General features: G+C 48.0%; 1 protein-coding gene and 1 non-coding gene across 5 annotated transcripts; both read left to right on the top strand.

Moving 5' to 3' along the window:
• The first annotated feature begins 49 nt into the window (after positions 1-49).
• Positions 50-21,828, top strand: LOC102464012 (uncharacterized). 4 transcript variants are annotated; one of them, XM_089772482.1, is made up of 3 exons: positions 50-284; positions 11,151-11,277; positions 17,531-21,828. In XM_089772482.1, the coding sequence occupies exons 1-3, from the start codon at positions 210-212 to the stop codon at positions 18,691-18,693; spliced, it is 1,365 nt and encodes a 454-aa protein (XP_089628608.1). In that variant the 5' UTR covers positions 50-209; the 3' UTR covers positions 18,694-21,828. The 4 variants fall into 4 exon arrangements, with proteins under 4 accessions (XP_089628608.1, XP_089628607.1, XP_075763299.2 ...); XM_089772481.1 differs by having other exon boundaries at positions 17,528-21,828; XM_075907184.2 differs by lacking the exon at positions 50-284 and adding an exon at positions 6,963-7,220 and having other exon boundaries at positions 17,528-21,828.
• Positions 3,235-3,306, top strand: TRNAM-CAU (transfer RNA methionine (anticodon CAU)). The gene has a single exon. It is a non-coding gene; the product is annotated as a tRNA-Met (tRNA).
• Positions 21,829-23,746: the final 1,918 nt, after the last annotated feature.

The raw sequence follows: 23,746 nt of genomic DNA, 5'->3' as shown, positions 1-23,746 counted from the left end.
GTAGGGGCTGCGGCCGCTTTGCAGGTGCTGGCCAGGCCCCACCAGCTGGGGCTGCCCATTGGCAGCGCGTGTAACCAGTACTGGTGCTCGTAGTGGTGCGGGGGGGTGCAGCTGCCCCAAGCGCACGGCTAGCAGGGGTGCAAAGATGGGGTGGCGCAGGATGGAGCCCAGCGATCCCACGTACCCGCCCAGGATCAGGCCGGAATGCCATGAGGGGTGGGGGCTACTTGCAGACACCTTCCCTCAGCCCCCCCAGCAGCTCACGTGGAGGAAGAAGTAGGCTGGTCAGTGGGGGGCGAGGCTGGCAGAGAGCTGGGGAGGGGGCGGAAGGAGCGGGGGGCGCTTTCCTGCCTTAACTGAATCACCCCAAACTTAAAGGCTGTCCAGGGAAGAACCTGTGACTTTCCCCACTGCTGACAGGGTAGCTCTGCACTGTGCGCACCTGTGTTGTTTTAAACGTGGGCTGCTGTGTACAGTGACTTTCAACGGGGATTTCACAGTGCTCGTGTTCAAGTTTCTTTTGCTTAATGCACGTGGGCAGGAGGGGGAGAGTGTCAGTTATGGTATGATTCAGAGTGCCTGTGTACTACCTAGTATTTTCTTTCCAACTCTAAAACTAATATTTCACAAGCCACAAAAGGCTTGAAACTGTTTATCTATATCCCTACAATAGTTCTGTTTGACAAAGTGAATACTGCTTGTAAACCCAGAATACATTCAAACCTGAAAACTGATGTCTGAAAGTGTTTTCCTGCTAATATTTGCATCTAATTGACTTTTTAAAATGTACTTAGAATCACAGAATATGAAGGCTGGAAGAGACCTCAGGAGGCCAATTTGTCCGACCCCCTGCTCAAAGCCCAACCCCAACTAAATCATCCCAGCCAGGGCTTTGGAAAGCCAGGCCTTAAAAACCTATAAGGAGGGAAATGCTACCATCTCCCTAGGCAACAATTCACAAGCTCTGTCTTACACCAGCACTTTGGTCAGTATAACTTAGGTGACTCTGGGGAGTGAAAAAAACACCAGGTCCCTCTCTGTGATATGAGTTACACCAACAGAAGCACTGGAGTAGACAGTATAGAGCAACTATAGGAACAATCTTACAGTGGTACAGCTGTATCCCTATTGTAGACGTGGCTTCAGATGTAATTTATTGCATCTTTCTTGGAGTTTATTTTTAGGTTATACTTTGATTATATTTTTCATTGAATGCAGCAGTTCCCAACATTTTCCATGTTGTGGTCCAGCAAACTCATTCAAAAAATATTGGCAGACCGGCACTGAAACATTTGCATGTTCATTATGGAAAATAATTTATTTGTGTATTTGCATATTCATTATGAAGATTAATTGTTGGCAGCCACGTGCCGTTTTACATTGCATCTGTTTGCACACACTGCATGTCATTCATTGGCCTTAACCTGTGTTATGATTTCTATGCACTTAATAAAGTAGTTTAGTTTTTAATAATCAATATTAGCTTAGATTTTACTTCTCCTATAGTTTTATCAGTGAATGCAGTTATACGCTAGGAAAGCTATGGCAAATAAATAGTGAAGTATCCCTTTCCCTAATAATGTGAAGTCTAAAGGCACACAGTGGCTAGTCATTTCCAGTTTACTTCCCGTAATTGGAGCTGGAGTGACAGAGGGCTGGCTCAGCAATTTCTGGTCAGCATCTTGTCACAGAATGACCCCATACTAAATTTATTGCAAGCTATGGGCAGCCACACATATCTGCTAATGGCGGATCCTATAGATAGCAGTTTCTCAGACATAGGACTGTGTATGGGGTGTCCTCGCTTAATGTCCAAGATACGTTAAAAAAACATGGATGTATAGTGAAAGGATGCAAAGTGGGGAATTTTTTTCCTGGGGTTGATTTCCATTTATGCAAATTGGTCTATTTATTTAATTATTTTTTTGCTTGACAGAAGAGCAGGGAATGGGAGGACTTAAAACGGATCCATTCCACAAGTGGTAGCGACGCTAGTGAGGAATCACATACACTGACTTATAGCAGAGACACCTTGTATAATCTGCTTTCTGCCTTGATTTGCTACTTAGGATGCTTTGAGCATGCTCACGTGAAGGGAGCATAACCAGTCCAATCTGCTGAAGCCTCTGCCCTTCACTCTGCCCTTGCTTGGCCTCAGATTCTGCTTTTTAATTGATGTTAAAAAGGGCAAAAGAGGCATATCGGAGAAGAGGCTGGCCAGCAGCATTCCCTGTAAGCTGAGCACTAGTACAGCCATCCAGGAGAGATTCAGATGCTACCCAGCTGAATAGCACAGGGCCCACAGCCATCAGCATGTGTTTCTATCTAGTGGTGCACATCTGTACATGCCTTGATGCACAAAACAAAATATATTCTATACATAGATGGAAAAATTAGAGGGAGCATTGGTGGTCAGAGGGTGGAAATTGATTGGCCAAAGGTTTCAAGGAGTTGGAGGTACGGTTAGAATAAGGGAGGGCAAAACCAGGACCTCTGTGCTTTTCAATATAATTTTTCAGGGGAAAAAAGGATAATAAATACAATCCTAAATGTCCAGTGACCATGCACCAGTAGCTGACTGTGGTATAAACACTGCTGATTTCATTGGCTAACAATGGTCACATCTTTATATAAATTCCAAAGAGCCCTGGTTTGCCCCAAACCATTCACAGTCTTAAATCTTTCATTGGCCCACTGGAAAAATAAAATCCATCCCTAATCAGTTTAGTAGACTTTCTGGGTTTACATTTCACTGAACAAAATGGGATTTGGAAAATATATGGGCATGTCTAAAATGCTCACCTCTCTCCAGCTGAGAGGTATTGAGCCTAGTATTTGTATTTGTCCACAAACTTTTTAGGACAGACTGGGTTTTAGACTTCACTGTTAGAAGACAGCCGGGTTTGGAGAGGAGATGAAGAACACATTTTAAATGGGTCCTAATCAATTATATAACAGCTATTTCTGTAACAACTATGTTCATTTTAAGCCAGATGCTTCAACCTGATTGTATCTTGTCAAATGATTTTGAAAATCAAGGGAGTGTGATGTTTTTGCTGAATTCTCAAAGCAAACACCAGTTAACAGTTCATTATTTTGTATTTGAAAGAATGCATGTAAAATGGCTTTTCAGGAAAGTGTAAAGCAGCAGTTTTGTCAAGTGAAGAAGTCACATGTGCAACAGAACAAAGAAAAGCCTTATGAACCTATCAGAACAGAGGCTAAAAAATGTGCAGCAGAGTGGCGCAGCGGAAGCGTGCTGGGCCCATAACCCAGAGGTCGATGGATCGAAACCATCCTCTGCTAGTGTGTGTTTTGTTTTTGTTTTTTAAATTTACACTGCTGGAAATAATTCTTGCTGCCTTGATATGATCCACATGCTTTTTTTTCTCCACTCTGCTCATCTGAGGAAGTGAATTTTGCCCACGAAAGTTCATGGTATTATATATCTATAACATATATATGTTAGTCTCTGAGGGTATGTCTACCCTGCACATTTCAAAAGCTCATGATACTGTCTATCTATCTATCTATCTATGTAAGTCTCTGGGGGTATGTCTACACTGCACACTTATTTCAGAATAAGCTGTTCTGGAAGAAATACTCCAAAATAGCTTATTTCAAAATAGCGCATCTACACTACAGGGAACCCTTGAAATTAGTCCAAGGCAGACTTCTTTAATGTGGATCTCCATTTACAGCCCCAAGAAGCACCGGGGAGTAATTACTTTGAATGGTCTTGGGAGGAGCTATTTCAAAATAGCAGCAGTGGAGTATCCACAATACAGCTATTTCAAAATAGCTATTTCAGAATAGGCATTGTTCCTCATGGTATGAGGTTTGCAAAAGTTGGAATAAGCCATCCATTATTTTGAAATTATTTTGAAACAACAATATTGCTGTGTAGACACTCCCATTGTTATTTCAAAATAGCATCAGTTATTCTACACTACAGGGAACCCAAAGGTGCTACAGAACTACTCATTTTTTTAAAGTTACAGACTAACATGGGGGCCCCTCTGAGACTTACACATGGAAAAGAGGAACAAATTATCTGTTTACTCTTTCACCGTGATGTCTCCGTGATTCGCAGAAGAGCCTGTATCCCACAGAGACCCCTCCTGTAAGGAGAGAGATGTGTTATGGACTCCAATGACATAGGTCTTAGGGCCAGAAGGGACATCTGGAGCTAATCTAGTTGCTTCATACACTCAGGGAAGGGCTAAGTATTATCTGGATCAGCATTTCTCACATTGGCTCTGCAGAATAGTGATAGAGATGTAGCTGTGAATGGGTGTAGCTGAAACAAAATACAGGACTATGTAGCACTTTAAAGACTAACAAGATGGTTTATTAGATGATGAGCTTTCGTGGGCCAGACCCACTTCCTCAGATCAAATAAGGCTAAGGCAGGCTCCTTTTCTGCCCTGGTTTTGTGCAGCTCCCGGAAGCTGTGGCCAGGTCCCTGTGGCCCCTAAGTGCATGGACAGTCAGGGAAGCTCCGCGTATTGCACCCACCCAAGTGCTGGCTCTGCAGCTCCCACTGGTTGGGAACCAAGGAGAGTTGCAGGGAGGTGCCTGTGCCTGAGGGTAGCACTGAGAGTCTCTCTGGCTGTCCATGGCCCTAGGGGCCACAGGGGACTGATGGCCACTTCCTGGGAGCTGTGGTAAGCACTTTTGGAACCCCACCCCCCTGCCCCAGCTCAACCAGTTCCCTCCTGCACCCAAACTAGCTCCCAGAGCCCACATTCTGTCCCCTACACCCCAACTCTCTGCCCCAGCCAGGGAGGCACCCTCCTGCACCCACACCCCCTATCCCCACCCCAGATCCCGCACCTCCAGCCAGAGCACTCACCCACCTCCCGCATGCAACCCCATTCCCCAGCCCTGTGAAAGTGAGTGAGTGTGGGGGACAGCGAGTGATGGAGGGGAATGAGTAGGTGTTGGGGGCCTCGGAGAAGGAGCCACCCTTGGTAGAAAGTCCCCCCAAAATGTAAATGAAAATGGGGGGAGCCTCTGGCTGCTAACATTTGAAAACTGCTGATCTACGTCATCCTGCCAGCTGTTTATATAATTTGCTCCTTAAGCATTTTCAGTGATGGAGATTCCACAGCCTCCTCCAGGCAATTTCTTCCAGTGCTTAACTACCCTGACAAAGTTTTTCCTAGTGTCCAAATCAGACTACCCTTGCTGCTGCCAAGTGCAGCCCAAAGCTGATCGAATGCTGGGATGGAGAGAAACCACATCATGGGACATTAAATCACACCCACGGTCCCTCTAATTGTTTATATCCATATGCAGAATGGGTTTTGTTATGTGCACCAATATGGAGGTGGTGTGTGACATTTCACCTCCATATTAGTGCTCATAACAAGTCATTCTGCACATAGTCTGTGTCAGGTGTGGGGCTAGGGGGTTTCTGGGGGCAGGTTCAGGGCTGGGGAAGAGGGCTGGGGTGTGGAAGAGTGAGGGCTCCATCTGGGCTCTATTATAGGACCAGGAATGAGAAGTTTGGGTTTCGGAAGGGGGCTCAGAGCTTGGGCAGAGGGTTAGAGTGGCAGGGGAGGGTGCAGGCTCTGGGGTGGGGCTGGAGATGAAGGGTTTGGGGTGCAGGCTGCCTGGGAAGAGAGGACTCCCCCCAAACCTTTCTCCCTGCAGCAGCTCAGGGACAGGTGAGAGGCATCTATCCTCAGCTGCAGCAGCTCCAATGGGGCTGGGCCAAAGGAGGAGCACAGTCAGCCTGTGGAACTCCTTGCCAGAGGATGTTGTGAAGGCCAAAACTATAACTAAAAATAAAACAAAAAAGAGCTAGATGGGCAGGGATGGTGGCTCTAGCCTCTGTTTACTAGAAGCTGGGAATGAGTGAAAGAGGATGGATCACTTGATGATTCCCTGTTCTGTTTATTCCTTCTATTTATTCCCTGTGTTTATTTCCCCAGGTCACCAGGCATTGGCCACTATTGGCAGACAGAACCTGACCTAGGCTGGGTTGGAGTTGGGGGAGGGGCATCTCTTCCCCCTGCAGCCTTGAGGCCCTGTGTGGGGCTTAACAGGCAGTTGTGGCCACACAGCCTAGAGGGAACTTAGCCGATGAGGCACCGCAATTGTTCTGCCTTTCTACAGCTCCTAGCTGCAGATGGTATGGAGAGCACAGTAGTGGGGTAGCTACCCATGGTGCACAGCTTGGACTGACCACACAAGAGCACCCAGTGTGGACATGCTCTGCTGACAGAAAGCGCATAGCATGAATAAGTACAAGCAACATCATTATACTGACTCTGATCATCTTGAGTTTACCCTGTACTGAATTGTTCCCTGTAAGCTGTGTGCTTGTGCAGTCACTCAGGAGAGATTCCAGTGCCACCCAGCAGATTAGCAGAGCACCCACAGCTGGGTTTGTGTTTCTACTGGTGGTGCACATTCCTCAGTGCACATATAAAATTATTCCACGCATGGATGAAAAAATCTGCGATTGGATGGTTAAGATTAGAGTGAACATTGGTATAAACCAGTGTTCCCTGTAAGCTGAGCACTTGGGCAGCCACCACTCTGGAGAGATTCAAATGCCACTCAGGTGATTAGCAGAGCACTCACAGGGAGGTCTGTGTTTCTTTTCCTGGTGCACATCCACACATGCCTTGGTGCACATAACAGGATTTATTCTGCACACAGAGGGAAAAGATTAGCGAGAACATTGGTGTAGACTCTGCCCCAGGCTCTTTTTTGTTCCTAACGGTACGGCCCTGCCCTGGCACAAAATTTGCGTCTGCAAAAAGGACCCCCGGATATTTGCAGCCATTTCTGCCGATATAAAGAGGAGACTGGCGGATTGCAGGGCAGGGAGAAAGGAGAGAGCCCCCTGCATGGCACGGATCGGGACTGGCTCTGAGGTGGGGGGACTCCAGCACTCCCAGCTGCAGGAAGGCTGCTCTGTCCCCCAGCCCGGGATGCTGTTTGCAGGGCACAGGAAGGGGCTGGAACAGCTGCGGGGGGAGGAGTCAGGGAGAAGCCGGGAGGACAAGGCCCAGCGATAGCGGTGGGGGTTGTAAAATACAAGCGGCTGCTTCTCTTGGGACCTGCCTACGCAGCTACTGCCCCCAGCGGACCTGTGCTGGGGGGGGAAGGACCCTGCATTAACCCCTCCCTGCCCAGCCAGGGCCTTTCCGGAGCCAGAGACCCCCGCGAGCGAGCGAGTCCGTGGGACAGTGACCCTGGCCCAGGTGAGGCGGTGGCGATGGATCCAGCGGCCCCTTTGCAGGGAATCGGCTCCCGGGCAGGACCCAAGCGGCTGCCGCAACACTGCAGCGGCTGCTCCCCGGATCTGCCCCGGGTGGGGAAAGAGACTGGGCCCGTGGGGCGCTGGGGGGTCGAAGGGATGAAAACAACTAACCAGGGAGCAGAAGTGCGTGTGAGATGGGGCAGAGGGACCCATTTCTGGGCAAACGGGAGATTTGGGGAGGGGAAAAGCAGGTGATGGGGGGCAGTTAATGAAATTCCTTCTGATGTTGTCACTTGCCTCTCAAATAGCCATAAAACTGCCTCCCTTCTGCCTATGGATCCCCAATTCTCAGACACACAATTCATGATGCTTTTCTGCCTCATCACATTTTACCTCTTCTTCCCAGATCTTTGCCTGCCCCCATATCCATTAAAGCTTCCCCACCAATGTTTCCTCTAATCTTTTCCATCCCTTTGTGGATTTTTCCATTCATGTACAGAATAATTTTTTACATCACTGAGGCATGTGTGGATGTGCACCACCATTAGAAACACAAACCTAGCTGTGGGTGCTCTGCTAAATAGCTGTACGGCATTGGACTTTCTCCTGAGCACTGGGGGTGGGGGTCTGCAAAGTTAATAGGGTGCAGGAGCGGGCTAGGGGTGTGGGGGTATGGGCAGGAGGACATACAGGGTCTGGGCCATGTAGGTGCGGAGTCCCCAGTGCTGGGGAGGTGAGCCCCAAGCCTCAGGGGCCAGATCCAGGCAAGCTGGGGGGCTGGTTGTGTCCCCTGCGCCTTAGGTTCCCCACTCCTGCTACATACAAACTTACCATTCACTATGTTATAACAAAAAAAGGGGGGGGCATAGTCAATTGTAACATTGTCTTCTAGCTTTCAAACCATAAGCATTGATCTAGCTGTGCCAAAACAGAGCACTGCTCCAACCTTCTCTGTTTTATCTCTTTTCTGGAAGCAATCCTATTCCTGGTTCCTCCTATTTTTCGGGTTCATCTTGTTTCAGGCTCATCTTTTAACATTCTCTCAGTGAGGTGAGGACAGCACTTGCTTTGGTGATTCTGTCTCTTTTCTATATGGCTTATGAGCAGGGCTCGACAAACTGCGGCGAGAGCTACTTGCCAGCCCCGCACCGCACATGCGCCAGACCAGCACTGTGCATGTGCGCAGCGCCAGTGAATGGGGTGCACGGAGTGACCGGCTGAAATCTACTTGCCACGGGCAAATAGAAACAGCGGTTTGTCCAGCCCTGCTTATGAAAAGCAATCCCATTCCAGGCACACTCTGTTATCCTGGCACAACCAAACCCTGATGTTTCCAGCCTGAGGAGGGGAAAGAACTTGAAAGAAGCAGTGGGGGAAAGAAGCTGGGAGAGCAGCTGGCAGATCTCTGACCTGCCCAGACACATTTAGTGCAGCAACCCTGGGCAGGTTTGCATTGCAAGTTCCTGGTTCTTCCTGTGCCCTGGGATGGATTCATGAGCTGTCCTGAGAACAGTGTCGGGGGAATCCCCCATAAGTGATTCCTTTTGCTCTGCTCTTTTCTAATAATTGGTCCAGAGACTTAGTCACTGGGAGCGGAGCCATAGCACGGTTCAGGGACCTGAGTCCCTGTGCTTTGGGGGGATGTGGAAGTCAGGGCTGAGATAGCCTGGGGACTAGCAGGAAGCGAGGCACCAGCAGCAAGAGTCAGGCCCACCCCCAGTGAGGGTGGGAAGCAGAGCAACCCAGCCCCAACCCACTCCCAGTGTCGCTTGGGGGGGAAGGGTAGAATGGGATGGGATTGGGGGTGAGCAAGGGTGGAGGATTGGGGGAAGGAGTGGAGTGGATGCTGGGCAGAGTAGGAGCAGGAAGAAGTAGGACAGAAGTGGGGGTTGTCATGAGACCCACACACCTAGGGATGGGCCTGATGGGTTCAAAAATGTCTCGGTGGGGCCAGGGGCCCGCTATCATAAAGTGACCAAGTGTTTTCTCGGGACGGAATCACATTGGGTGGGAAGGCAAATAGCTGCAGTGGAGCCAGCTCAGCTAGGGATTACCAGGGAGTTACCAGTGGGTTCCTACTGGAGGAAGAAGGGCAATAAATAATAGGCCAGAGGAGCTTCTGGAGCTGGCAGGGGTAGGAAATATCCAGGCTGGAGAAAGGGAAGGAAACAAGGTGTGAGGAACCTGTGGGGCTGTGTTCCCTGTAAACTGGGTGCTTGTGCAGCTGCTTAGGAAAGATTCCAATGCCGCCCAGCTGATTCGCAGAGAGCCCACAGCTAGGTTTTGTGGGTTTTTTTACTGGTGGTGCACATCCATCCATGCCTTGGTGCACATAAAATTATTCTGCACATGGATGGAAAAAGTCCACATATAGATAGAAAAGATTAGAAGAAACATTGCTGATGGGACTTGCTTAACCTGAGGGATCTCTTCTATAAACGGTCGAACAGGAGTTGGGATTAATACTCCCTAATTTGTGGAACAGGAATCAGGCCAATGGAATGGGCTGGGAAACTGGAGTTGACTGGAGCCTGACCCTGCTAACAAAAGGCTGATGTGAGCTAGGAAGGGAGCATGCAGCAGTGAGGCTTAGGGAAGCTGTTGTCAGTGGGCAGGATGCTGGAATTTGTACTAAGAGGCTCTGTCTGGATTCTGCTGGGTGTTCTCACCACTGTAGACGGCTGCTGGGGTTTCTAGCTGCTTTAAGGGGCTCTGGCTAGTGGATTTCTCTAGAGAGTTTATCTGTCTGTCTGCCTGTTTGTTCAAGAACTCCTCCTAAACAGTAAGGATACGTCTACACTAAAATGCTGTATCAGGATGCTGGAGTATCCCGAAATAGCTATCCTGTTCTTCACAGCGAGCCCATTTTTTCAGGCTTGTTATTCCAACGTCCCTGTAAACCTCATTCCGTGAGGAGTAAGGGATGTTTCAGAACAGCGTTTTATTTTGAAATTTGGCCCTGTGTAGACAGCTCCAAACAACAAAATAAGCTATTTCAAAATAGCATAGAAATAAGATACGCAATTTGCATAGCTCAAATTGCGTATCTTATTTGCAGTTATGGTGCAGTGTAGATACACCCGAAGGGGTAAGACCACCAGGTTTAGTAGGCAGCTTCCTCTTAACATAAATTAAAGCAAGATCAGGGTTTTGTTGTGCCAGGAAAAAGGGATGTGCCTGGAATGGGATTGCTTCTCATAAAGTCGTACAGAAATGAGACAGAATTACCAGGCATGTAAAAGGGGCTAGCTGGAGGTGTCTCTCCCCACCATGCCTCAGCCCTGAGCTCCCTCTCTCCCCCTCCAGGCACTGATGTTTCTCCCCACCCCCCTCCAGTTATTATGGGAACATTGCTGGCTGTTCCCTTTCGTCAGGGAACAAGGGGAAAGTGCACCATTTGCTGCATACCTCACTCTGGCTGGGGAGTTCAGGGGGCAGACAAACCCTAGATTTGTCCCAGCTGGGGAACATGCCCCCCACCCCCAGTTGTGCCCGCTGGAGCTGCAGTGGCCATGGAGAGGCACTTCTCACCTGGCTCCAAACTGCTGCGGTGACAGAGGGCTGAAGTAGCCCTCTCTCCCCCGGGCATCCTGCATACCAAACCCTTTACCCCCAGCTCTGCCCCAGAACAATGATTCAAATGGAGCATGGACATTTCCACTTTTATTTTCCAAAAAATAAAAAGTAATTGAGTTAAGGCCCCAAGCAACACCGGGTAAATCTTCTAGGGATGGCTATGAAGACACTGTCCCTGGAAGAGACAAGGGGCTGTCTCTTGCTCCCCTTACCCGGATGTCTCCCTCCTGATCTGCGCAGGATGCTAGTGGGTCTTGATTCACTGTGAGCCACATGGAGCTTCCATGTGATCGGCTCCTCTCCCCCATGACTGGTGGGGCAGCAAATACTCACTATTGGGCTCTTGCTCTTTCAGGGGCCGGTGCCCTTCGAGGAGGTGGCTGTGTATTTCACCAGGGCCGAGTGGGCTCTGCTGGACCCTGCTCAGAGAGCCCTCTACAGAGCCGTCATGCAGGAGAACTACGAGAACGTGACCTCGCTGGGTAAGGAGTCCTGTCCCCGCCATTCTTAGAAGGGGAATTGATTAATTAACATTCACAATGCAACCTCTGCGCTGCCCTGTTTCAGCATCACGCCAATGACACACACACTAGCTGTGCCGCTCTACAGAGTATTCTGGGGACAGAACTCGGGGAGCAGCACAGCACAAAGTGTATCAAATTCTCTGTGCTAAGGCAGAACGTGAGGCTAGATCCAGTGTAGTGGATAGACATTTTCTACCCAGCCTGCCCTCAGACACTGAGTCGACTTTACACAAACCATCTCAGCCTTGCAAAATGTTGCTAATCCTCTCACCCTTCCCTTGAGGATTCCTCACTAAGCCCTAGAGACCACTGGCATTTGTGCCACCTGACTTCTCACAAGAACACCTTTATTGACACAAACTACAACCAGTGTTCCCTGTAAGCCGGGCACTTGTGAAGCCTCTGAGGAAAGAGTCCAATGCCACCCAGTTGATTAGCAGAGCGCTCACAGCTTGGTTTTGTTGCTGCTGGTGGTGCACATTCGTACATGCCGCAGTGCATGTGAAAATGTATTCCACCCCTGCATGGCAAAAATCTGCACATGGATGAAAAAGATGAGAAGGAATATTGACTATAACACTCAGCCCTGAAATGAGACATGCTTCCTCCTTCAAGGTTCACATGCATCTCCTCATATCACAGCTGTTGCTCTGTAATGCTGTTACAGTTAATCCGTCCACCATCCAATTGTAGCTACAGCTGACCCAGCGCACGCCGCTGGAGAGCAGGCAGATAAATGCTGGAGTTCCCATCTATAGGGCACAACACACACAATGGAATGTGTTCTTAATCCTTTCTCATATTATAGATTCATGGAGTGTAAGGCCTAAACGGACGACTAGTCTGACTTCCCGTATAACCCAGATCACAGAACTTCATCCAGTTATGCCTGGAGACTCCCCAACACCGGGTGGTGCCTGCTGGGGCACTAAGAGGATTTGAGGACTGCCACTGGCCCTACAGTAAATTGAGTTTGAGCCCCCCTGGTTAGACAGATACCTAGAGCCTCCAATGTAAGTATTTCCATGGTGAGATGGACGAGATGACCTCCTTGGGTCGTTTCCACTCTCCCGTCCTTTGATGCACTTTGACCATGTCTCCCTGTGAAGAATATGGGAGGAAAAAGCATGTCCCAGAGAAGGACTCAATGGCTGTTTATAGTAAGATAGTCCCACCTAGGTTGGCAGGGAGACACTTTCAAGAATAGTCCAAGTGTATGAATGGAGTGTGCTGGAGAGACAATGGAAGACGTGCACCCTCTCCCCCCCATTCCAAGCGACAGAAGTTTTGCGGGCATAAGCGCTCATGTGCATGGCAGCGCCGGCAGAAGGCATGTTCCCATCTCCATAAAACTGGGCCAGAAGCTGCTATGTCAACAGGAGAGCTCTCTCCCAGCAGCAGAATGCAACCACATGAGGGAGCATTCCAACAGAGCTGGCTGGGTGCAGATGTGCCGCTGTACACTTGTACATGTCAATGAGGCCTAAATTGGGAAGCCTTTGGAAAAGCTGATTGTCACCCGGCATCGGAACCATGTTTGAAGCTGTAGCAGCCCGAAAGGGGAAGCCGGCTGCAGCAGCCCGGCAGAATCAGTGTGACTGGGGCCACATGCCACGCAGCAGTGGGGCTGAGGCTGACCTGCAGACAGCCCAGCTGTGCTGAAGGAGCCGCTAGCGGGGAGGGGCAATGGGCTGAGGGACTGGTGTCAGGGGACCTCCCCTTGTCTGGCAAATTCTCTCATCCGGGACCGGTCATGTCCTGAGGCTGCTGGACAAGAGAGGTGCAACCTGTGGTACCTCCACCCCAGTTCCTGCAGCCGTGCTGTCTTCTCTAGTCCCCAGCCCTTTGGGGACGGAAAAGAGATCTCACCATCTTGAGATCCTACTTCTTCCTGGGCTCTGGTGGCCTCCCCCTTGCTGTTCCTCACAGAGCTTTCTAATGGTCCTCTCTGGCAGTGAAATAGTTAGCTCCTTAGCTCGTCAAACCTCCCCCAGTCTGACTGGATGAGTAAGATCTCTGCTCTGCCATCCAGCCTTTTGTGGGGGATGTCATTTATGCTCATGTGATCAGGTCCACTATTGGCTCTCTGGGTTTTGTCACAGAGAAAGCCCAAGGAGCAGTGGGGCGAAGGGGAGTGGGAGTCCTGCTGTTCCAGGGTCTTTGAGCAGCTTCCCTCCTTCCCCCACTCAGGTGACAGACCTCGCGCTTTTCCCTCTGGCAGGGCGACTGGTCAGGGAGACTCAGCGAGCCACTGGCCATGCAACCTCCCTCCCCTTCCTGCCCTTACTCTGCCCCTAGTCCCTCCCTTTTCTCCCTCCCCCACTTTTGCGCCACCCTCTCCCTGCCTCTTCTCTGCCCCGGCCCCACCTCTTTCAAACAGAAGTGACTGGGGGACTAGTGGGGCTGGTGCTGCAGGGGTCTGGCACCGCTTCCCTGCACTCAGCGGTGTAAGCAGAGCAAGGAGGCCCCTACTGCTTTACTCCCTCAGGTGCATGGCTCCATCATGCCACTTCTGCTGGGGAGGGCAGGGTGGTCCGGCTCCCTGCCCCGGAGCGATGCAGCTGGGAGAGCAAAGCAGCCAGGGCCACCTTGCTCTGCATTGCCTGCCACTGCTGGTGAGTTCAGGAGCCAGACCTTCTCCTGCAGGTACCTGGCTCCCCTGCTGGTCTTCCCCCGGCTGCTGGTCAGCCCCTCCCACCCTCTCTGTTTGGGGGTATGTGACCTCTTGTCTACTCCGGTGTGATGTCCCCGCTCTCTGGAATTAAATTCTGCAACGCACCAGCTCCTAGAGTAGACTCTGGGCTACAAGGCCCTTGTATCATCTGTGTTTAGTCCAGCAGGTCAGACGGAGTGCAGATAGTCTTCAGGTGTCTGGGTGCATGGCAACCAACTGCCTTCTCCACACAAGTAGTGTTCATTCTGCAAAAGATGGGGGCGGGGAATGGATTTTAAAATCATCACACCTCCCTGTCTTCGCAGAAGGCCCTGATGCTCAGCAAGGCAGCCTTTACTTCTTCAAAAAACAGGACTATGTAGCACTTTAAAGACTAACAAGATGGTTTATTAGGTGATGAGCTTTCATGGGCCAGACCCACTTCCTCAGATCACAATTTTCTTCCACTATTTGAAAACCCACCGACTCATACAGTTACCTACATGCTTCCAGCTCCCATCCAGAACACACCACACGATCCATCGTCTATAGCCAAGCCCTTCGATACAACCACATCTGCTCTAATCCCACTGACAGAGACCAGAAGCTTCAGGATCTCTACCAAGCATTTATAAACCTCAACTACCCACCCAGAGAAATAAAAAAGCAAATTGAAAGAGCCAGACGAATACCTAGAAACCATCTACTTCAAGACAGACCCAAGAAAACCAACAATAGAACACCACTTGTCATCACCTACAGCCCCCAACTTAAACCTGTCCAACACATTATCAATAAACTACAGCCTATATTGGAACAGGATACCATACTCAAAGAGGCTCTGGGAGACAGACCCATAGTCTCCTATAGACAACCACCTAACCTCAAGATGATTCTTACCAACCACCACAGGACATACCACACTAATACCAACCCTGGTACCTTCCCTTGCAACAAACCCCGTTGCCAGCTTTGTCCACATATTCATTCTGCTGATACCATTATTGGACCTAACCAAGTGAGTTATAAGATCAAGAACACATATTCCTGCGCATCCAGAAATATAATCTATGCTATCCTGTGCCGAAAGTGTCCGTCTGCTATGTACATTGGACAAACATCTCAGACACTTCGCCAAAGGATTAATGCCCACAAAACAGATATCAGACAAGATCACAAAGAGAAAACAGTTTCTTGCCATTTTAACCAGAAAGGACACTCTCTCAATGACTTAACCACCTGCATTCTGCTACAAAGACCTTTTACATCTGCACTTGAAAGGGAATCCTCTGAACTGTCATTCATGTTAAAATTCGACACTTTCCAAAAAGGACTCAACCACCTGCATTCTGCTACAAAGACCTTTTACATCTGCACTTGAAAGGGAATCCTCTGAACTGTCATTCATGTTAAAATTCGACACTTTCCAAAAAGGACTCAACAAACATTTGAACTATCTCACCCATTACCAAGATAGTTTCCCCAATTATCACCTCTAATATCATTAACTCACAAACATCCCACTCTCCCTACCTCTAATATCATCAATTCACAGACACTTACCTTCCTTCCTCCCCCCCCCTGCATCCCCCTCCTGTTCTGCAATGTGATTTGTCCTTTTCATATTTGTTCATTTTTTTTTAATTGTATCCTTTGGTATATATGGTTGTGACTACTTTCTTCCACTATTTGATCTGAGGAAGTGGGTCTGGCCCACGAAAGCTCATCATCTAATAAACCATCTTGTTAGTCTTTAAAGTGCTACATTGTCCTGCATTTTGCTTCAGCTACCCCAGACTAACACGGCTACATTTCTATCACTTTACTTCTTCAGACGTCCCAATGGGAATGACTCAATCGGTGGGAAATTTCCACTGCCCCTTATGTCATACAAAGACTGTCCCCCCAAGACACCGCCTTATATACAGGTACAAACAAATCACACATCACTGCTGACATATTAGGATGCCACCCTCTGACGCTACTGAGATACCACCGATCACCCTGTACCTTATAGTTTGATTAGATCATCTCTATCCATCATGATGTCATTTTTAGACCCTTTCGTGAACCTGGGTCTGTATCTGTGAGGAGTGGGTACCAATGTATTTTTTAATGAGCTGGTGGTACGATGAGCTTTCCACTTATGACCAGTACCAATTATTGTTCTGCAGTTGGTATCTTGCACCAATTATTGGACTACACCTGGACCCATTACCAATTAGTGTTTTGCACTCTCAGCCCTGTTCGCACCAAGTTCTGTGAGCAAGGACTTGCCTCTTTCTCACAACTTAGCTTTGCTTTATGTTCGCCATATTTTGTCTGTTGTTAGTTAGGCCTCAGGTCTGTAACCAGGTCTGTACACATGGGGTTATGTTTTAGGCCTTCATCTTACTACAACACCCTTTTAGGTACTCAAAAGTTGCTATCATGTCCTCTCTGTCTTCTCTTTTCCAAACTAAACAAGCTCAATTCCTTCAGCGTTGCCTCATAGCTCATGTTCTCTAGATCTTTAATCATTTTTGTTGCTCTTCTCTGGACCCTCTTCAATTTCTCCACATCTTTCTTGAAATGTGGTGCCCAAACTGGGCACAATACTCCAAATGAGACCTAATCACTGCATAGTAGAGCAGAAGAATGACTTCTCATGTCTTTCTCACAACACTCCTGTTAATTCATCCCAGAATCATGTTTGCTTTTTATGCAACAGGGTCACACTGTTGATTAATATTTAGTTTGTGGTCCACTATGAGCCCTAGATCCCTTTCTGCAGTGCTCCTTCCTAGACAGTCATTTCCCATTTTGTATGCATGAAACTGATTGTTCCTTCCTAAGTGGAGCACTTTCCATTCGTCCTTATTAAATTTCATCCTCTTTACCTCTGACCATGTCTCCAGTTAGTCCAGACCTTTTTGAATGATGACCCTATCATCCAAAGCACTTGCAACCCCCTCCCAGCTTGGTATCATCTGCAAACTTTATAAGTGTACTCTCTATGCCAATATCTAAATCACTGATGGAGATTTTTAACAGAACCAGTTCCAAAACTGACCCCTGCAAAACCCCCATGTGTTATGCGGTTTCAACACAGCTGTGCACCATTAATAACTACTCTCTAAGGGTATGTCTACACTACCCCCCTAGTTCGAACTAGGGGGGGAATGTATGCATACCGAACTTGCTAATGAAGCCCGGGATTTGAATTTCCCGGGCTTCATTAGCATAAAGCCGGCTCCGCCATTTTTAAAAGCCGGCTTGTTCGAACCCCGTGCCGCGCGACTACACGCGGCACGGGCTAGATAGTTTGAACTACGTAGTTATTCCGAACTATCTGTACGCCTGAAGTTCCACAGGTTGGCTGTGTGTTGTGTGAAGAAATACATCCTTTTGCTTGTTTTAAACCTACTGCCTATTAATTTCATTGTTGACCCCTAGTTCTTGTGTTCTGGGAAGGACTAAATGATTCTTCTTTACTCACTTTTCCCACAGCAATCATGATTTTATAGATCTTTATCATTTCCACCCCTGTTTCTGAGGTTTCTTTCTCTATCCCAGTAGGTACTAGGATGATAAATGAAAACGAGGAGCAAAAATTTCATCAGGAAGATTCTGATCAAGTGGAACCACGTGGGGAATTACTGCAAAGATCTAAAGGGAATGTGAGACTCCACACAGGAGAGCCACCCTACCACTGTGGTGAGTGCGGGAAACATTTCTGTCAGAACAAACACCTTCTTAGACATCAGCGAGTGCACTTAAAGGGAAACAGACCCTTTAAGTGCTTGGAATGCGGAAAAGGCTTCAGCGTGAGCACCAACCTAATCGCACATCAGGCAGTCCACACAGGAAATCGACCCTTTACGTGCTCTGAATGTGGGAAAAGCTTCAGTAGGCGCTCGAATCTCATTACGCACTGGAGGATTCACCTAGGAAATAAACCCTTTGCATGCTCAGAGTGTGGGAAGAGCTTCTCAGACAGCTCCAATCTCATCCGGCATCAAAGAACACACACGGGGGAGAGACCCTATGAGTGCGGTGAGTGTAGGAAAAGCTTCACTGACAGCTCTGATCTTATCCGACATCAGAGAACCCACACGGGAGAGAGACCCTATGAATGCTGTGAATGCGGGAAAAATTTTAGTCGGCACTCTACCCTGATTCGCCATCAGAGGATCCACACAGGAGAGACACCCTATCAGTGCAGTGAATGTGGGAAAAAATTCAGTGTCAGCTCAAACCTCATGACTCACTGGAGAATTCACACAGGACACAGGCCCTTCATGTGTTCTGACTGCGGGAAAAGTTTCACAGACAGTTCCAACCTCACTCAGCATCAGAGAATACACATGGGAGAGACGCCCTATAGATGCTCTGAGTGCGGGAAAAGCTTCACTCAGAGCTCAGCCCTTGTCGCACATCAGAGACTCCACACAGGAGAGAGACCCTATGAATGCTGTGAGTGCGGGAAAACCTTCAGTGTGAGCTCAGCCCATGTTGCGCATCAGCGACTCCACACAGGAGAGAGACCCTATAAGTGCTCCGAGTGTGGGAAAAGCTTCAGTGTGAGCTCCACCCTCATTATACACCAGAGAATCCACACTGGGGAACGACCCTATCGTTGCTTAGAGTGTGGGAAAAGCTTTAATCAGAGCTCACACTTGGTTAGACACCAGAGTCTTCATGGGGGAGATAAACGCCATGAAAACCTTGCTGAAGGCTGACTAAAGTTTTTTTTAATGGTTCTTTAATTCCCACCAGGTGACTTTTTAAGGTTTTTGCGGTGTTTGCAACTCTCCTAAATGAGTAGCCTGCCTTTGACTTTTACAGGTTGCTTTTCTTTGGAGTAAATCCCATGGTCCTTTCTATCAGCTCTTTTGTCATAAGAATGGTCATGTTCTTTCCCAGTCAGACCAAAGGTCCATCTAGCCCTCCCTCCTGTCTTCTGACGGTGGCCAGTACCAGGTGCTCAAGAGGGAGTTAACAGAACAGGGAATCATCAAGTGATCCAGCCCGTCTCCCATTTCCAGCTTCTGTTCTGTATCATGGGAGTGTGTCCGCCTCCTGCCATGAATGTCCATGAGCCCGAGGTGTAGGAGATGAGTTGCCATCATCTGTCTACATTGAGGCAGAATCTACCTGAGCCTTGTCCTCTCTGAGGTTTTTCAACCCAACATGGTATAACTATATGTACCATGCTGCTGACCTAGCATGGCTTTAATGATCAGGGTTAACTAACAGTGCCCCTTGACTGTCTAATCTACACCACTTTTCTAGTCTAGACAGACTCTGAGCATCACATTTCTACTTTTACTCCTCTTAGCAGAACAATTGTTAGAGTCACATAGTTCCCCCGTGGGTGACAGATTGTCTCGTGCAGTTGTTCTCACATTGTTCTGGATGAGGCTGCATTGCAGCTATTTTTCATACAATTTTTCTCATTTCAAATATACTCAGGTACTAGATTTACCCAGCATTGCTCAGGTCTGTAACTCAATTAATATTTTTTAAATTAAAGGAAAATGTACATGCTTTATTGATATGACTATGTTTCAAGAGACAGTGTTATTTTCAGGGCTTGACAGTAGGAGTGAGCCTCCTACTGGCTCACTCAGGGAATTAGCATTTTTGGTGCTAGAGTGTCCTCTTCTGGCTGGCATGGCACCCTTCTACTGGGGTATTGCCCTACTGCAGTGTCCCCACACTGTGGAGTCCTCCCCCCTCTGGGGACCCTCAATCCCCCTATGCCATCCTTGCCTCAGTGACCCACTCCCAGTCATCCAGCCCCTTACCTCAGAGGCAAACTGCAGTCTGAAATGGCCACTCATCATTGGCAAGGGGCTGTGGACCCGCTGCCTTTGCCTACCCTAGCAGCCTCCCTGCAGCCCTAGTAGCCTCAGACCTTGCTTCAGGCCCTGCAGCCTGGGAACTTGCCTGGTGAGAGCTTCGTCAACTCTGCCTGCCTTTCCCCAGCCCTGCTCTAAATCAGAAAGCCTCTAGGTTCCCTAGCAACTAGGTCCCTCCTGCTCCTAAGCAAGTGTGAGTCTTTCCTTTCCTTCCTTCTGGAGCCCTTATTTATACAGCCCACAGCTGAGCCCTAATTAGCTGCTATCTGCCCTAGGCCACCATGGCACCCAAGTTGTTAACAAATATATATATATAATGTTATGGAAGAAAGAATACTAAAATGGGGTAATTAACAAGATGCGTGGCTTTAGATGGTTCTTTAATAGGAAGTCAAATAAAAAAATTAATACTGCAAAAGTTTCAGTAGCCAACTTCCTCTGTAAATAGCCCTCTGCCAGATCCTTCCTCAGCTGGGTTTCCTCCTCAATTAAATCTCCTTTCAAGGAACTGCGTTATTGGCCTTTCAGACTAACATTTCTCTGTTTGTGCAGGATACATGCTCCACTGCACATCTAGACACCAGCTTATTGAATGAATATTCCTCCCCATTCACATTGTGTCCCATGGCTCTATTTTAGTTTGGATCAAAGGTGAAGTCAACCCAGCATAAGCCTAGACAGTTGTTTTTATTTATTGCAGATAAATAGTCAATTTAGAAAATATAGTTATCTGGAATGCTTGTTCTGTACACAAGACACAACTCAGAGCTAAAGCTCTCTGGTGAATCAAGTGCAGATTTCCCTTGATTGTCAACTCATAGATATTCAAGTTTTGAAGAATGCTTATTAATAAATATAATGTATAAGAAGAGTGACGAATAATATTCTTTGCTTTATGACAGAGTGCACAGTTACTTGACACTATGAGTTCAAACGATCAACTCAGCTACAAGGTTCCGCAGGACTTGTTTTTTCAACTACAGGAGTTCTTATTTTTCCTCAAAGTATTGTGTATTTGCATGGAAAGGTTACCAAAGGAATTTGTGTAAAGCTAAGCACATACAGAATGGGTATTTTAATGAATCTCTTGCAATTGTAAATAAAAAAATCAAGCAGACAAGAAAACAAAGCATATTTAAGGCCTGTTCTGAAACTCCTTGGAGTTAATGAGAATCTTTCCATTAGCTTCATTGAACTTTGGATCTGGTTTTTAAAGTTATTTTAAATACATTGTTTTCAAGTAATGTATTATGGAATTTACTTCATTTGATGTCCTCTAACAAATACATTTATAGTATTCAGAGAAAAAATATTTTTTCTGCCTTTTTTGTATATATAAAACCAAGAACTGATAAAGGTCTTTGTAGGGCAAGAACTTCCATGGTTCTCTTTTATTTAAAAGAGATCTCGAGTAACATTTCTATACATTATTTATACAACCACTTATCTTGATGGTTCTGAGCTTCAGACAACTGGGCTACATCTAGACTGGCATGATTTTCCGGAAATGCTTTTATCGGAAAAGTTTGCCGTTAAAAGCATTTTCAGAAAAGAGCGTCTAGATTGGCACGGACGCTTTTCCGCAAAAGCACTTTTTGCAGAAAAGCGTCCATGGCCAATCTAGACGCGCTTTTGCGCAAAAAAGCCCCGATCGCCATTTTCGCGATCGGGGCTTTTTTGTACAAAACAAATCTCAGCTGTCTACACTGGCCCTTTTGCGCAAAAGTTTTGCGCTAAAGGGACTTTTGCCCGAACGGGAGCAGCATAGTATTTCCACAAAAAGCACTGATTTCTTACAGTAGGAAGTCGGTGCTTTTGTGGAAATTCAAGCGGCCAGTGCAGACAGCTGGCAAGTTTTTCCGGAAAAGCGGCTGATTTTCTGGAAAAACTGGCCAGTCTAGACACAGCCTTGCTGTCTGATCATTAAATCCCTGTTCTGAGTTGCAAAGCCTCTGGTTGAACAAGTCTGTATTTTGTGTTATAAATGCAATAAATATGATTGTTTCAAATAAACACTAGTTGCAAAGATGCTTGAATGAATTAAATCAAATTAAAAGGCCCTGAATTTATTTTTATTCTGTAGTTATTAAACCATGCTATTAAATCTCCATTTTTCACAAGGGAAGGTCTGTTTGGATCACAAAAAACAAGTAAAGCTGCGAGACAGAAAGGGGGGAGTTTGAATTAGCTATGAAGCAGTGTGGCTCATCTTACTTCATAGAGACACTAGGAAACCAGCAAAATCATCGACATACAGCTTAGTCCCTTGTCTTTAAGAAATGCTATACCATTGTGCAGTGGTGGTACGCGCACAAGGGGGGCAGCTAGATTGGGGGAGATTCCAATAGTGTTGGTTGTGACGGGAGGTGTGTTGGGGGGGGTCACAGTCTGGGCCTTTACAATTAAGGCTAGAACACATGGAAACAAAGTCATGCCAAGACATCCACACCGCAATCCCCAACACCCCCCCATCTAAGCCCTGACTCCCTTTGCTTCCCCTTCCCCTCCAGGCACGATTTCTACCCAGCAGCTCTTAGCAACCAATATACTTTGCTTCCCATTATGGGCTCCTGCCCTGGACACACTTCCCTTCCCAGCTGGAGCTGTGTGAGTGGCGTGGGTCTACGCAGCACGCCTCGGGCAAGCAGCCGGGCAGCCAGAACACGGCCCTGGCCACAGCGCCGGCCCTGGGGAAGGACAAGCTGGGGACTACCGCATGATGACTGCTCAGCTGCTCCCGGGATGGGGCTGCACGGCAGGTGGCCGTCCCGTGTGCTGGCACCCGGCTCTACTCCCGGCACACAGGGCAGCCACCTGTCACACGGCCCCACCCTGGCAGCAGCTGGACAGCCACCACGTGGCCCTGACCCCCACTCTCCCACCGCCAGCAGCTTGCGTTTTACATCCAAGCTCTGCTGAGGTGGTGGCTGGGATTCAAATTCTTTGTGTGCGTCTGCGCAGTCATGCACCCTCGAGAGAACTTAGGTTCTGGGTACATATCGTCAGCCTCCCACGATGCACTTCTCTCCTCCTTCCCTCCCTGCTTGAAAGTCACCTCAAACAATCTTTTCACACCCCTTTCCCCCTAGTTATCCCTGCAGTCACCATAGCATGGCAAGCCTGGACTCCGCCCAGCTGTACTCAGCTATGGCATGCATGGCAAATACTTTGCGCACTAGGCTGCAGTTTGTTTAGAATAAGGTTGTAAGCGTGTAACTGTTTAAATGGTCCATTATGAAGACACGTCAGCTCCCAGCCCTGCTCCCAGGGTGCCAGCTACTGCCCCGCAGCACTAGATGTGTTTCAGAGCCCACAGCGCAGGGTGGCAGCTGGCTCTTGGGAAGCAGGGCTGGCATAAGCTAGCTCCCGGAGCACATCTGCTCCCGGCTGCTGGCCCTGCTCCCAGGGAACTCACGGCATGTCATTGTGTAACCACTAAGATTTTTAATGATTACATTGTTACATTATTATTCGTTTTTTTACATCCCTACTTGAGTCTAGCCAGGAGCGGCTGTCACGAGGAAGAATGTGAGGCCACGTGCACAGATGTGCAAGGCCATGCTGTGAATGGAGCAACTGGCATATGCTGGAAGTGGGTAGGCATCTTAACACAGTGGAATACCGATTCTGGTCCCAGGAAACAAGCACAGGATGGTGAAACTGCATAATTATGCAGCCATGGGATGACTTCCACATACATAAACCACTTTCAGGAAACTTTGTGAATTGCTTTCCCCTGCCACTGAAGCCACTTTAAAGGCCTGTAAGGTTGGTGGAAAGGTTGTGGTAGTGTAGACTCAATCATCATAAAATCGCCCTAATATGGCTAACTTCAACCTAACCTCATAGTGTAGACCAGGCCAAAGTAAGGGCAGTATAAACACCCTATCGTAATTTGGAGTTACTAGCCTCCAGGGGGTGGTCCAGAGTG

Source organism: Pelodiscus sinensis, chromosome 22 (assembly GCF_052426305.1).
Source record: "Pelodiscus sinensis isolate ZL-2025 chromosome 22, ASM5242630v1, whole genome shotgun sequence".
Classification (NCBI taxonomy): Eukaryota; Metazoa; Chordata; order Testudines; family Trionychidae; genus Pelodiscus; species Pelodiscus sinensis.
The sequence above is the reverse complement of the archived record's forward strand: the minus strand, read 5'-3'. Positions and strand labels throughout refer to the sequence as shown.